General features: G+C 49.8%; 1 protein-coding gene and 1 pseudogene across 1 annotated transcript in view; both read right to left on the bottom strand.

Moving 5' to 3' along the window:
* LOC140119969 (uncharacterized) overlaps nucleotides 1-14,805 on the bottom strand; it is a 40,404-nt pseudogene that overhangs the window by 13,746 nt on the left and 11,853 nt on the right.
* Nucleotides 841-14,805, bottom strand: part of LOC140119740 (uncharacterized) — a 51,079-nt gene continuing 37,114 nt past the window's right edge. Inside the window, exons 2-3 of the mRNA XM_072139096.1 lie at nucleotides 1,667-2,295; nucleotides 841-1,553 (exon numbers count right to left, since the gene is read on the bottom strand). Of these exons, the coding sequence (XP_071995197.1) occupies nucleotides 841-1,553; nucleotides 1,667-1,748 (795 nt within the window). The 5' untranslated portion in view covers nucleotides 1,749-2,295. The remainder of the gene's footprint in view (nucleotides 1,554-1,666; nucleotides 2,296-14,805) is intronic.

The following is a 14,805-nucleotide window of genomic DNA, read 5'->3' on the forward strand; positions in this document are numbered from 1 at the left end:
GTGCTTACTGGTCCACATATCAGTATCATATCACTGCTACATGTAAATGAGCCTGGAAGGCGACACCATAACCCCTCCCATCTTTTATATAATCACTTCACTTTTCAGGTTTACTACCACCACCACCCCAGCCATAGAGACGTCATCCGGTTTTGCAAAAATTGCTAGGGGGAAGGGGACTGGCTAGCTATATACTGAGAGAGCCTGTGACTAATGCATTTACCACCCTAGGCTTATACTCGAGTCAATGGGCTTTCCCAGTATTTTTGTGGTAATATTATGTGCTTTGGCTTATAATTGAGTACCCATCGCTCTCTACCTGGGATGAGGGAGATATAGATACAGACTGATCCGACCCCTGGATGTGACCTCTCCCTGCAATGTATAAGGGAAGAATAACCCACAAGATACATGAAAGGCTCTTACCCTCCTCTGTCACTGATGAGGGGATTTCCTCTCCGCTCCTCCTTCCACCACAACTTTCCTGGAAAGATCCAACATGAAGGACCTGAGAAAACAAGGAAATGTCTCCAGAGATTCTCTTATATCCAAGTGATGGACAGAAACCTCCAGAACCAGGAACTAAGGGGAATAATCTCCTGCAGGAGGAGACGGGATCCACATTCATCCCAATATTTTACACATCAACATCAATGTTCCGGTTATATTACTGCATAACCCGATGTGACCCGATCCTGAGGTGGAGACTCATGGACACCAGGGACAAGATTATTCACTTCTCCTGCTCTTCTACCATTTGTAGTTATGTCCGACCAACATCTCCCCATAGACCCTCCACCCACTGCTGCCGGAGAAGGTAAGTAGCTTCATTACATCCATCTATAGAGGATTCACAGGAACCTCAGCTCCACCTACCTGATGATCCAGTGGGACATTCTCCTCCGGCTCCTCTTTAACAACATGGAAATATAGAGGATTGGGACATCTCTCTGGTTCCTGTGTAATATCTCGGGAATCTCCAGGACTGGGACATCTCTCTGGTTTCTGTGTAATATCCCGGGAATCTCCAGGACTGGGACATCTCTCTGGTTCCTCTTTAATATCTCGGGAATCTCCAGGACTGGGACATCTCTCTGGATCCTGTGTAATATCTCGGGAATCTTCAGGACTGGGACATCTCTCTGGTTCCTGTGTAATATCCCGGGAATCTCCAGGACTGGGACATCTCTCTGGTTCCTCTTTAATATCTCGGGAATCTCCAGGACTGGGACATCTCTCTGGATCCTGTGTAATATCTCGGGAATCTCCAGGACTGGGACATCTCTCTGGTTCCTCTTTAATATCTCGGGAATCTCTAGGACTGGGACATCTCTCTGGTTCCTCTTTGATATCTCGGGAATCTCCAGGACTGGGACATCTCTCTGGTTCCTCTTTAATATCTCGGGAATCTCCAGGACTGGGACATCTCTCTGGTTCCTGTGTAATATCTCGGGAATCTCCAGGACTGGGACATCTCTCTGGTTCCTGTGTAATATCCCGGGAATCTCCAGGACTGGGACATCTCTCTGGTGGATTTCTCTGACTGGATCCATCTATAGGAAATATACACAGTGACTGATACATTGTCTATATGTGATGATGAGATGATGGCGGAGGTGACCTCACACCTGCTCTGTCCTCTATAATCAGGAAGGTCTCCTCTTACCTGGTGATGTGAGGGGCTGGTGGTCCATCATGATGTCCTTGTACTGGTCCTTGTGTCCTTCTATATACTCCCACTCCTCCATGGAGAAATAGACAGTGACGTCCTGACACCTTATAGGAACCTGACACCCACAATGACACAGTCATCACCCAGACCCCTCCCTTGTGTTATTGTACAATGTCCCAGCATTCCCGGCAGCGCTCACCTCTCCGCTCAGCAGCTCAGTGATCCTGGAGGTAAGTTCTAGGATCTTCTGCTCATGTATCAGTGAATGAGGTGGAGGCTCGGTGATGGGGCTCTGGGTCCATCCTCCTGACACACGGGGGGTCACACACTCACCAGACGACTTCTTCACTACTGTGTAATCCTGTGTATGGGGAGACACTGATCACTACATAGATCCTAAGAATCCTTCACCTCTCCAGTCATTTCCCGCTGTTATTCCTAGAGATAAGAGCCGTGTCCTGGGAGACTCTCACCTCTCCGGTTATCAAGGAGATCATCTCCAGGGTGAGCTCCAGGATCCTGGCCGCCATCTGCTCTCTGTCCTTCTCCCGGATCCCTGGGGGATCATTGATGGAAAGGATCATCTTTAGGAGAAACCTCTGGGAGTCCTGGATCTATAGAACCTGAGGAAACAGGAGAAGAACTAAGAGCAAACTCTATATGAAGCAATTGTGTCCATGACATGTGTGATGTGACAGATGGGGATTCTCCAGACACTGGAGGGGAGGTCACTGGACTGAGGGAGGAGTGATGGCGCTGGACTGTGCCGCTCCTCACTAATAGCACATACTGGACCCCACATGGAGGGACCTGGAGCATGCTGGGAGTTGTAGTCCCTCCATATAGTGTGTGTGCTCCTGGAGCATGCTGGGAGTTGTAGTCCCTCCATATAGTGTGTGTGCTCCTGGAACATGCTGGGAGCTGTAGTCCCTCCATATAGTGTGTGCACCTGGATCATGCTGGGAGTTGTAGTCCCTCCATATAGTGTGTGCACCTGGATCATGCTGGGAGTTGTAGTCCCTCCATATAGTGTGTGCGCTCCTGGAGCATGCTGGGAGTTGTAGTCCCTCCATATAGTGTGTGTGCTCCTGGAGCATTCTGGGAGTTGTAGTCTCTCCATATAGTGTGTGTGCTCCTGGAGCATGCTGGGAGTTGTAGTCTCTCCATATAGTGTGTGTGCTCCTGGAGCATGCTGGGAGTTGTTGTCCCTCCATATAGTGTGTGCTCCTGGAGCATGCTGGGAGTTGTAGTCCCTCCATATAGTGTGTGCTCCTGGAGCATGCTGGGAGTTGTAGTCCCTCCATATAGTGCAGTGGTGGCGAACCTATGGCACGGGTGCCAGAGGTGGCACTTGGAGCCCTCTTTTTGGGCGCCTAAGCCATCAATATAGCACTCGACATAGAACTCAAAGAATCATCCTGCAGTCCCAGGTGACTCAAGAAATGCTGCTCTCAGTGCTATTTTAAAGCAACACATTCTTGATTGTTTGGGACTGCAGGAAGAGGTAGAGCATGTGCAAAGGGGAGGATCTTTAGAGCTCCTCTAGGCTTCTTCCTTTACAGGGGGACCATAGCCACAACATTAGTCCAAATTTGCCCTTCTGCATTCAACTGTTTTGTTGTCCTCTAAAGGCCGATATGATTTAACGTTGTAGTAGAACAGGTAGCAATAAATTACTACTTAAATTGCCGTGCTGGCACTTTGCAATAAATAAGTGTGTTTTGGTTGTAGTTTGGGCACCTGGTCTCTAAAAGGTTCGCCATCACTGATATAGTGTGTGCGCTCCTGGAGCATGCTGGGAGTTGTAGTCCCTCCATATAGTGTGTGCGCTCCTGGAGCATGCTGGGAGTTGTAGTCCCTCCTCTGGTCACTTACCTCTTCTCTCCTCAGTGCATGACACTCTCTACCTCACACACGTCTCCTGCTCACTATCCACTAGTCATGTGAGAAGAGAAGTATTGGCAGAAGGACCTGTGATGATGTAATAGATCATGTGATCAGTGTGGGCGGGGCGCTGGTTATGAGGGGGAGAGTGCAGGGAGAGATGCAGAGGAGGGTGTAATGTCTTGCGCCTCCATTATTAATGCCCCCTCTATATTTACCCCTCTCTTTTCCAATTATAATGCCCCATCTGCTTTGCTCCCCTCCATAATGTCCCTCTCTAGTTTGCTTGTGCAGAATTTATACATAAAGGAAAAAAAACTGTATTTCTTCCCTGATGAACTCTGCTGGCGGGCCTCTTCACATCTCTTCTAATCCCACAGTAAAGTGGCCAGTGCCAGAGCTGCGGTGAGCAGCGTGGTGCCGGTGCTGCGGTGAGCAGCGTGGTGCCGGTGCTGCGGTGAGCAGCGTGGTGCCGGTGCTGCGGTGAGCAGCGTGGTGCCGGTGCTGCGGTGAGCAGTGTGGTGCCGGTGCTGCGGTGAGCAGCGTGGTGCCGGTGCTGCGGTGAGCAGCGTGGTGCCGGTGCTGCGGTGAGCAGTGTGGTGCCGTTGCCGTTGCTGTGGTGAGCGGCATGGTGCAGGTTTCTGTAGTGAGCAGCGTGGTGTTGGTGCTGTGGTGAGCAGCATGGTGTTGGTGCTGTGGTGAGCAGTGTGGTGCAGGTTTCTGTAGTGAGCAGCGTGGTGCTGTGCTGAGCGGCGTGGTGCCGTTGCGGCGGTGAACGGCGTGTTGCCGGTGCTGCGGTGAGCGGCGTGGTGCATGTGCTGTGGTGAGCAGCGTGGTGCTGGTGCTGTGGTGAGCAGCGTGGTGCTAGTGCTGTGGTGAGCAGCGTGGTGCTGGTGCTGTGGCGAGCAGCGTGGTGCTGTGGTGAGCAGCGTGGTGCTGGTGCTGTGGTGAGCAGCGTGGTGCTGGTGCTGTGGTGAGCAGCGTGGTGCAGGTGCTGCGGTGAGCGGCATGGTGCAGGTTTCTGTAGTGAGCAGCGTGGTGCTGGTGCTGTGGTGAGCAGCGTGGTGCAGGTGCTGCGGTGAGCGGCATGGTGCAGGTTTCTGTAGTGAGCAGCGTGGTGCTGGTGCTGTGGTGAGCAGCGTGGTGCTGGTGCTGTGGTGAGCAGCGTGGTGCAGGTGCTGCGGTGAGCGGCATGGTGCAGGTTTCTGTAGTGAGCAGCGTGGTGCTGGTGCTGTGGTGAGCAGCGTGGTGCAGGTGCTGCGGTGAGCGGCATGGTGCAGGTTTCTGTAGTGAGCAGCGTGGTGCTGGTGCTGTGGTGAGCAGCGTGGTGCCGGTGCTGTGTTGAGCGGCATGGTGCAGGTTTCTGTAGTGAGCAGCATGGTGCTGTGGTGAGCAGCGTGGCGCCGGTGCTGTGGTGAGCAGCGTGGTGCTGTGGTGAGCAGTGTGGTGCAGGTGCTGTGGTGAGCAGCGTGGTGCTGTGGTGAGCAGTGTGGTGCAGGTGCTGTGGTGAGCAGCGTGGCGCCGGTGCTGTGGTGAGCAGCGTGGTGCTGTGGTGAGCAGCGTGGTGCTGGTGCTGTGGTGAGCAGCGTGGTGCAGGTGCTGCGGTGAGCGGCATGGTGCAGGTTTCTGTAGTGAGCAGCGTGGTGCTGGTGCTGTGGTGAGCAGCGTGGTGCAGGTGCTGCGGTGAGCGGCATGGTGCAGGTTTCTGTAGTGAGCAGCGTGGCGCTGGTGCTGTGGTGAGCAGCGTGGTGCTGTGGTGAGCAGCGTGGTGCAGGTGCTACGGTGAGCGGCATGGTGCAGGTTTCTGTAGTGAGCAGCGTGGTGCCGGTGCTGTGTTGAGCGGCATGGTGCAGGTTTCTGTAGTGAGCAGCATGGTGCTGTGGTGAGCAGCGTGGCGCCGGTGCTGTGGTGAGGAGCGTGGTGCTGTGGTGAGCAGCGTGGTGCTGTGGTGAGCAGTGTGGTGCAGGTGCTGTGGTGAGCAGCGTGGCGCCGGTGCTGTGGTGAGCAGCGTGGTGCTGTGGTGAGCAGTGTGGTGCAGCGGTGCTGTGGTGAGCGGCATGGTGCAGGTTTCTGTAGTGAGCAGCGTGGTGCTGGTGCTGTGGTGAGCAGCGTGGTGCCGGCGTTGAGGTTAGCGCCGTTGTCCCGACGTTGTGAACCCTTACATACATGCTGTGTTCTGCATAGGCAGAATAGTGAGTGTATTAGTCCTTATTCTGCCAATGCACAAGCACATTCAAGCGCTTCATCAAGGGCCTGCGGGACATATTGAAGAGTGACAGCCGCGGGCCTTGCTCTTCCTACGGGTTCGGTCTCTCTCCCTGCCCCTGCTGGAATACTCTCTCCTCCTTCATGTACTTTGGTTCCTCTAGCGTTTTCCATACAATAGAGCCCGACCGGAGGAGAGGGAAGTGAGACCCTACAAGTGGTCACTGCACTAATCACCTGAGGAGCAGACCACAGCTCAGCCACATAGGGGTGTGCGCCACGATACAGGGGGCACCACAGCTCATCCACATAGGGGGGTGTGCCCCGATAGAGGGGGCACCACAGCTCAACCACATAGGGGGGTGTGCCCCGATACAGGAGGCACCACAGCTCAGCCACATAGGGGGTGCCCCCAATACAGGAGGCACCACAGCTCACCTTTGGGGGTAATAATTCAACCATTTTTAACTGTCAATTGTTCTAGACAAAAAGTCATACCAAAAAAATTTTTTGTAGAAAATATTTGCCATTTGTCTTCTTTCTATTTCCATAATTATTTTAAGGTTTATTTTTTATGCCCCCTGCCTTGACCATCTGCCTGTCCCCGACTACGAGATTGCCTGCCGTTCCTGTACCTCGACCTTGGCTGCCACCGCAGACAAGTAGCACCTGTGGAACGATCTGGTGGTACCACAGGGTTCACTAACCCCGAGCCCTGACAGTAGGATCCCGTCATGCACCCAGCCAAAGTGCCGCTTCCGAAACTGGATGATCTTACCAGCGTTGTGGTTCAGCAGTCCCAGCAGACTGCTTTGCAAGGAAAACAGCTTGGACAAGTTACTGCCATGCTGCAACAGTTGATTGCCACTCAACATCAGCGCCAGACTCCTGCGACTTCTCCTGTTACCCCGGCTTGTCTACCTGCCGCAGAACCAAGGCTAAGACTTTCTATGCCCAACAATACTTTATTACCCAGTGCTCTTTGCACACTGAACTTATGTTATCTGCTGAACCTGCGCCAGGGTAACTCGTCCGTGGGAGAGTACGTGGTTCAGTTCCGAACCCTGGCCTCCGAACTCTCCTGGAATGATGTGGCTCTGTCAGCGACCTTTAAAAAAGGAGTTAAGGTCGCATTGGCCGCTTGTGATCTGCCATCTACTATGAGTGGTCTCATCACACTAGCCACTCAGATAGATGTGCATCCTCAACGTTTACCTCGCCTGGTCCCTGCCGTCCAAAGGCCCATCCAGCCTCCGGCCGTACCGTCTGCAGAGGAGCATATGCAGTTAGACAGAGCCAGACTCTACCACCCAGGAACTCTCCAGACAATGTCAGGAGAATCTTTGCCTGTACTGTGCTAGTCCGAAGCTCTTCATTGGGGCTTGTCCAGTCTGCCCCCAGTGTTTGGGAAACGCCAGCACCGAGGGTTCTTGGGAGAAGCGTCCTTAGGTGTGAAGAAAGCTTCTCCATGCTTGACTATTCCTGTGCTCCTCCGTTTCTGCTCCTGCACTCTCAGGTTTCAGCTTCCTTGGACTCAGGTTCTGCGAGGAACTTTGTGGATGCAGCTCTGGTCTCCCGGCATCCCATTCCGGTGGTTCCTCTCAAGAAGCAGACAAATCCTTTCCGTTCCGGTACCGCACTGAGCCTGTCTCTCTGCAAATAGGAGCCCTTCACAAGTAAAGATGGTCCTTTTACGTGCTGCAACACTCCACCTCATCTCTCCTGCTGGGTCTCCCGTGTCTGCAACTTCACACGGTCCTTAACTGGAAGACGGGGGAGATCCTTCGTTAGGGACCAGAGTGTCAGTCTCGCTGCATGGTGGCATCTCTACCTGTCCTAGCTTCCTCCGTGACTCCAAAGCCCTTGTAGGGTCTACCTACGTGTTACCAGGATTTTACCAATGTTTTTTCCATAAAACAAGCAAAGACTTTGCCACTGTACCGTCCTTATGACTGTCCTGTGGATCTCCTGTCAGGTGCCTCTCCTCCCAGAAGTCGTATGTATCCTCTTTCAGTTCAGACTGCTGCTATGCCAGAGTTGTTAAAGAGAACCCGCAGAGAGACTTCATACGCAAATCCCCCTCTCCGGATGGCGCAGGCTTCTTTGTTGTGACCAAGAAGGATGGCTCCCTCTGTCCTTGCATAGACTATCGCAGGTCCCCTACCGTTGGTTACGGAGCTCTTTGACCGCCTGCGTGGTTCCAAGGTCTTTTCCAAGCTGGACGTTCGTGGGGCCTACAACCTCATCTGGATCCGCAAGGGTAACGAATGAAAGACAACGTTTAACACTCGCGATGAACATTCCGAGTACCTTGTGATGCCATTTGGACTGTGTAATGCTCCAGCTGTCTTCCAGAAATTCCTCAAAGACATCTTCAGAGATCTACTGTATACATGTGTCGTGGTCTACCTGGACGACATATTGGTGTTCTCCCCTGACCTTGAGACTCACCAGTTTCACATAAGACAAGTTCTTGGACGCTTCGAGCCTATGCCTTCGCCAAGCTCGAGAAATGTCAGTTTCATCAATGGAGCCTTCCATTCCTCGTCTATGTAATCTAGGACAGAGGTCTTCAGATGGATCCAGCTAAACTGTCTGCAGTTCTACAGTGGCCACGTCCAGAGGGCCTACGAGCTATAGAGAGGTTCCTGGGTTTTGCGAACTATTATCGACAGTTTATTCCGCATTTCTCCACTCCCATCGTGGCGCTCACCAAGAAAGGCGCCATTCCCTGTCTCTGGCCCTCGGCGACTGAAGAGGCCTTCTCAACGTTAAAGTCCGCCTTTGCCTCGGTCCCTGTTCTCACTAGGCCTGACACGGAGAAGCCCTTTCATCTTGAGGTGGATGCATCCTCCGTAGGTGCTGGGCGGTGCTCACGCAGAAAGGGCCTAAGGGCCGTACTCTCAAGTTCGGTTTCTTTTCCAAGACTTTTTCTCCCGCAGACAGGCATTACACTATAGGTGATAGAGAACTTCTGCCCATCAAACTTGGCCTGGAGGAATGGCGACATCTACTAGAAGGAGCTCTTCATCCAGTTTGTGTATATACAGACCAAGAATTTACTGTATCCCCAGACAGCCCAGCGTCTTAATCCCAGGCAAACTTGTTGGTCGCTTTTCTTTACACGTTTTAATCTGTTGATCTCCATCCTGCGGAGAAGAATATCAAGACTGACGCTCTTTCCCGTGCCTCTGATGTCATTGGAGAAGAATCGGTCCCTTGGCATATTATCTCTTCTGAACAACTAGTTGTTGCCGATTCAGTGGATCTTTGGCAGCCAGCTCCCAGCAAGATGTATGTTCGACCAGTGCTCCGGAAGAGGATTCTGTTTTGGGGACATTCTTCACGTTTGGCTGGGGTAGCCTGGGGTGCAATGTTCTGTGGCCCTCATCTCCCGCTACTACTAGTGGCTAGACCTGGTCAAAGATGTTTGGGATGTCGTGGGATATAGCACTGGGAAGATTCCCAGTTACAAGCTAGGTCCCTGCTTTCTTGGTCCCTTTGAAGTTATTCAAAGCATAAATCCAGTGGCATATAAACTCCGCCTCCCACCTACGATGCGCATCCTGAACTCCTTCCATGTCTCCATCCTGATTCCACTGATGTCTACAAGGTTGAGGAAGTACTGGACATGAAGACTGTGAGAGGTAAGCGGTTCTTCCTTGTTGACTGGAAGGGGTTCGGGCCTGAGGAGAGATCCTGGGAACCAGAGGAGAATATTCTGGACCGTAGCATCCTCCAAAGATTTCTCTGGACCAAGGAGGGGGAGGCTGAAGGGGGGAATCACCCGTGCCCCTCTCCGTGGTGGCGCCCCATCCCCCGATCCTCACTAACCTGTCTGCATTCCTGCTCCCATCTCGGCTCGGTCCCTGCTCCTTAGGACGCTTGCACCGGCACTCGCAAATTTACTGGGTTTCTATTTAAGCCAGCTGCTCCCAGCATTCCCCGCCGGATATTTGAGCGTATGCCAATGAGAAATCTTTCCCTGCGTTTCTTCTGTGTTCTGATCTCCCTTTGTGACCTTGGACCAGACCCTGACTTCGTACCTCTGCTGCCAGCCCTGATCTCCTGCTCCTTCCCTGACTTTGCATCCTTGCCGCCTGCCTTGACCATCTGCCTGTCCCCGACTACAAGATTACCTGCCGTTCCTGTACCTTGACCTTGGCTGCCACCACGGACAAGTCGGACCTATGGAACGACCTGGTGGTACCACGCCGGAGCAATACCATCCTGCTTTGCGGCGGGCTTTGGTGAAGACTGGTTGCCACTTATATTCTGGTCCCAGGTGTCGGCTTGTGTCATCGTCACTAACCACGAGCCCCGACAGTTTTAAAGTGTATTTTTAAAGTGTGTTATTACATGGCAGTTTACTGTGACACTAACAATTTCCCCTATGGGAATAATAATAAGTTATTCTAATATATTCTAAGTAACCTCTTAACACAAATTATGACCAAAATTCAATGACAATAATAATAGAAAGAATAACACACAAGAGAAACAATACTAATCATTTAGGGGCTGACTGTGGATCCCGTGGGTGCTAAATATGCTAAATCCATATAAAGTTTTTGATAGTCCCTATCAAATCTTTAATCAGGCATAAAAGCAACAAAACAGACCACGTGCAGTGACTGCCCAAACTAAAGAAAAGAACTTGACTGATCCAGAGGTAAGTGAATCTGAAGTTAGCTACACATCAGGTCAGGACACAGAGTTAGAGAGTGAAAAAACACACAAGTCGTCTAAAGACAAAACCAGTCATAATCCCAATACCCAAAGAGCACAAGAACAAACCTCTCCAAATCCATCAAATTCCTACAACCCACCCCTGCTTTATTCACCTTGGCAATGAAGCCATTGGCTAGACTGATTAACGCCAGCCTGAACATTATGGGGATTGAGTTTGGGGGTCAGCCACTAAAAGGTTAATCTGTTTTCAGACAGACCATCTGCTTCTGACTATAACTAAACCTTTGATGTCATTGCCTAACTTTTGTAAAAAACGGAGGCACTCTTCTGCAATATTGCTTCTCATACTGGAAAGCTGCTAGAATTAAATTTTGGATTTTAAGCCAAGCCCAATTATATTACATATTTGGGTGTCAAGATTACACCCTCAGACTCGCTGTATTCAGCTAGCTTTCTGATGATGTTTCGGCAACTCCAATCGGATTTTGCTAATTGGCATACTTCTGCCATGTCAAGGGTAGGGCGCATTAATTCCATAAAGTGGCCGCCTTTGCAACGAAGACCTCCCCAATTCCCACAGGTTCAAGCTAGGGCAGCTGCTCCATTTTACTTTTATTTTTCTCTATGATCTCAGACTCCCCTCCCAGACATGACATACTTTGAGATTATTTGTAAAAACAACTCGATTTCTAGAGATGTTTTTCCTCTATCTTTTCAATATAGAATCAACCACCTAGGAATCAAAAATTGCATTTCATGCCTCGATGGGAGTCAGACTTAAACGTCATTGGTGTGAGACAGTTGTGAGGGGAAGTCACCAGCTGACGTTGGCAGAATGGTCCATTAAGATCCTACGTAGGTCGTATCTGGTCCAGGAACGCATTAATAGAATATTCTCTTTGGCCTCACCCTTGTGTTTCATAGGTTGTGGCCATATGGGAACCACATTTGGTGGTCATGTGCAGGGATGACTGTATTTTGGAGCCACATAGCTCAATGGTTTGAAAAGACGTTGAAACCTACTCTTGAAGTGTTGTTGTTGGCAGATAAACCACAGAAGTTTAAATTTCATGCGGATAAGTTGTCTTTTATTTGTATGGCAGCCAGGATTCATTTTGCAACACTGGGATTTGTAGATCCTGTCAGTAGACCAGGTGAAGGCAAGGGTCTCATAGATGTTACTATATGAAAAGATTTCAGCAATACGGGAAGATAACATGGAGGCGTTCTATAAAACGTGGCAGCCCTGGATAGATTACATGCCATCACCATCCACCCTACTAGCTCCGTATCGGAATTGGCCTTGGGCCAACATGGATTCGTCTCTTCTCTCAACTCTGACTACACAACACCTTTAGGTTGTTTGGAGTTACTACTACCCCATCCTTTCGCCTTGTTTTCTTGTATTTTTCTTTCTGTGGTTATATTGTGTTACCCACCTTCCTTTTCATTTTAGTCTAGACCTGGTCTTTGTCAGGTCAGGTAGAAACTTGTGTTAGACAATCCACTGAAGTATAAGCAAGAAGACCAGCTCACCTCCCGTTCAGGACACGCCGAGCGAGGCACGGGCCTCCCCTCTGCCAGGGTTAGGAATCCAAATGAACGAAAATAACGGCTCAGCCAGGCTCCAGGCAATGCATTTAACGTCCTTTATTTATGCATGAAAGTGCAACATCCACTGTGTGGGGAAACAGCAACAGCTGACGCGTTTCGGGCGGGTTAACCGTCCTTAGTCATAGCTGACACATTGTATCCTAACAAACTTTAAATACTAAAAACACCGTCTTAAGCCCCGCCCCCAACACCTTAAGCCCCGCCCCCACCGGAAGTCAAGTGCCGTGCCCACAGAAAGCAAGAAAAACAACATGACATTTGCCTGCAATTGAATACATACAATCAAAGAAGTGGGTGGGCGTTTTCCCAAAATCTAAATTAGACATCCCTTGAGCATGTAATACAGTCCATTACATTTGGAAATGGCATGTGCAGTAATACAGATCAGCTGATCGCGGGGTCACGTGACCGCATCATGTGCTGTACTACGAGTCACATGATCGCGAGGTCACGTGACCGCGTCATATCCATGGCAACCGCATCACATGATGCGTAGTCATGGAAGCGGGACGCCAGTTGAATTGAAAAAAAGGGGGGGGGGAATTCGTTCGGCATCGCCACGGAGATCAGTGGAGCGTGCGGGATGCCAAGGGCCGTCTGTGCGGCATGGGTGGAGTGGGGAACGGGATCAGCGCGGCGAAGCCGAAGTCGCATCCTCCTTGAAGGTGGGTAGGTGGGGCATGCATCTAAAAGCAGATGAGACAAAGTTAGTGGCTAAGAAACAATTTGGATAATATCATTAGAAAGGATAAAAACAACAATAGGACTCGTAAGGGTAGAGAGAGCAAAGAGAAAGCTGGAGATAGAACAATATTCCATTGGGTCACGACTATCCCTGGTATGAAAAGAGGGGAATTAATAATGGTACATAAGTTCACGTTTTGCATTCAATCCATGTGGATGACATGTTTCTAGTGTAAATATCCAATACGCCTCTCTATTCAATAACCGGGAAGTTGTACTGCCACCCCTGATATTTTTGGTCATTTTTTCAACGGCAAATGTTCTGAGAGAGCGAACGTCACCTTTGTGTACCTGAACAAAGTGCTTAGAAGCACCCGACAGATTACGGCCCAGAGGGTTAGAAATATCGTAGAGATGTTCTACGAACCTGGTTTTAAATTTTCGCATGGTTTGTCCCACATAAATCAAATTGCACTTGTTACAGTGTATAATGTAAACAACATTAGTCGAATTGCAGTTAATAAAATCTTTTATCGGATATTGCCTCTGACCATTACTACTGGTAAAGAACTTTTTATTGTCCAGAGTGAATCTGCAGGTCGTACACCTATTCGTTATGGAACCCTTGTGTGGATAACCAAGTTTGGTTAGTTTTGGGAGCAAAAAGGGATGGGAGACAATAAATTACCCAGACTTTGACCCCTTCTTGACACGATTCGACAGCCTTTATCTAAAATTTGTTCCAGAATTGGATCTGAATGTAACAGCGGGATATGCCGGTGGATAATTTGTGAAATGGCTTTGAATTGTGGACTATACTGTAATACAAGTGTAGGGGTAAAATCAGGGGATGTGGAGCCATGTTTTTTAAGAGATTTATTTGCCCCGTGTGGGAAAAGTAGTGTTTTTCTATCTTTGATTTTGACTTTATTGTAAGCCCTTTTGAGGGACCACTCAGGGTAGCCTCTGTTTCTTAGTCTCCTACAGGCATTCATGGATTCTGCATCAACTGACTCCTCAGTACTGCAATTACGTTTTATACGTGTGAGCTCACCCACCGGAATTGCTTGAATTGTATGCAGGGGATGCTGTGAACTGGCGTGCAAGATGGTATTGCCTGCTGTGGGTTTGCGATGTGTGGTGGAATTGATTACTTGTCCTGGGGTGCATGCCAAATGTAAGTCAAAGAACACGATTTCCCTGGGATCAGCTGTGTAAGTGAACTTCAGATTGCAGGTGTTGGTATTGAGATATTCAATGAAGAGTGGTATGGCAGGTACATCCCCCCGCCAGATGATCAGCAGGTCATCAATGTACCTGCCATACCACTCAACATCCGACATGTACGAGTTGTGTACTGAAAAAATGGTATGTTCCTCCCACCATGACATGGTCAGGTTGGCCAAGGAAGGTGAAAACTTGGCCCCCATACTGACTCCCTGTGTCTGTAAATAAAAAATTCCATCAAACATAAAAAAATTGTGAGTGATGAGATAGTGACTGTTAGGGTGAATTCCTTAAATTCCAAACCGTAATCTGTATATTTGTTAAGGTGATGTTGTAATGCCGTAAGTGCTACATTGTGGGGGATAGAGGTGTAAAGAGACACCACATCACAGCTGACCCAATGAAAATTGGCCTGCCAGTGCTTGTCGTGAAGTGAGCATAAGACATCCTTTGTATCTTGTAGGTAACCAGGAACTCTACGTACCAATGGCTGGAGTACCCAATCTAGCCAGCTGGAAAGGTTCTCATTAAGGGAACCAATGCCCGAAATAATGGGGCGCATGGGGGGTGGTATGCACCCTTTGGGAGTTTTGGGAAGGGCATGCATTATGGGGATAATTGGATCTGCAACCTTTATCTGGTCTACTTGACTCGGGGTTAAAGCCCCCAGACTAAGCCCTTCTTCGAGTAATTTGTTCAATTCCTCACTGAAACAGTGGGTGGGATTGGCATTGAGTTTTCTATATGTACTTTCATCATTGAGTAGCACCATGATCTGTTCCTTATACATGCATTTATCCATCAAAACTACTGATCCCCCTTTATCT

This window comes from Engystomops pustulosus, chromosome 2 (genome assembly GCF_040894005.1).
Source record: "Engystomops pustulosus chromosome 2, aEngPut4.maternal, whole genome shotgun sequence".
NCBI classification, from domain to species: Eukaryota; Metazoa; Chordata; class Amphibia; order Anura; family Leptodactylidae; genus Engystomops; species Engystomops pustulosus.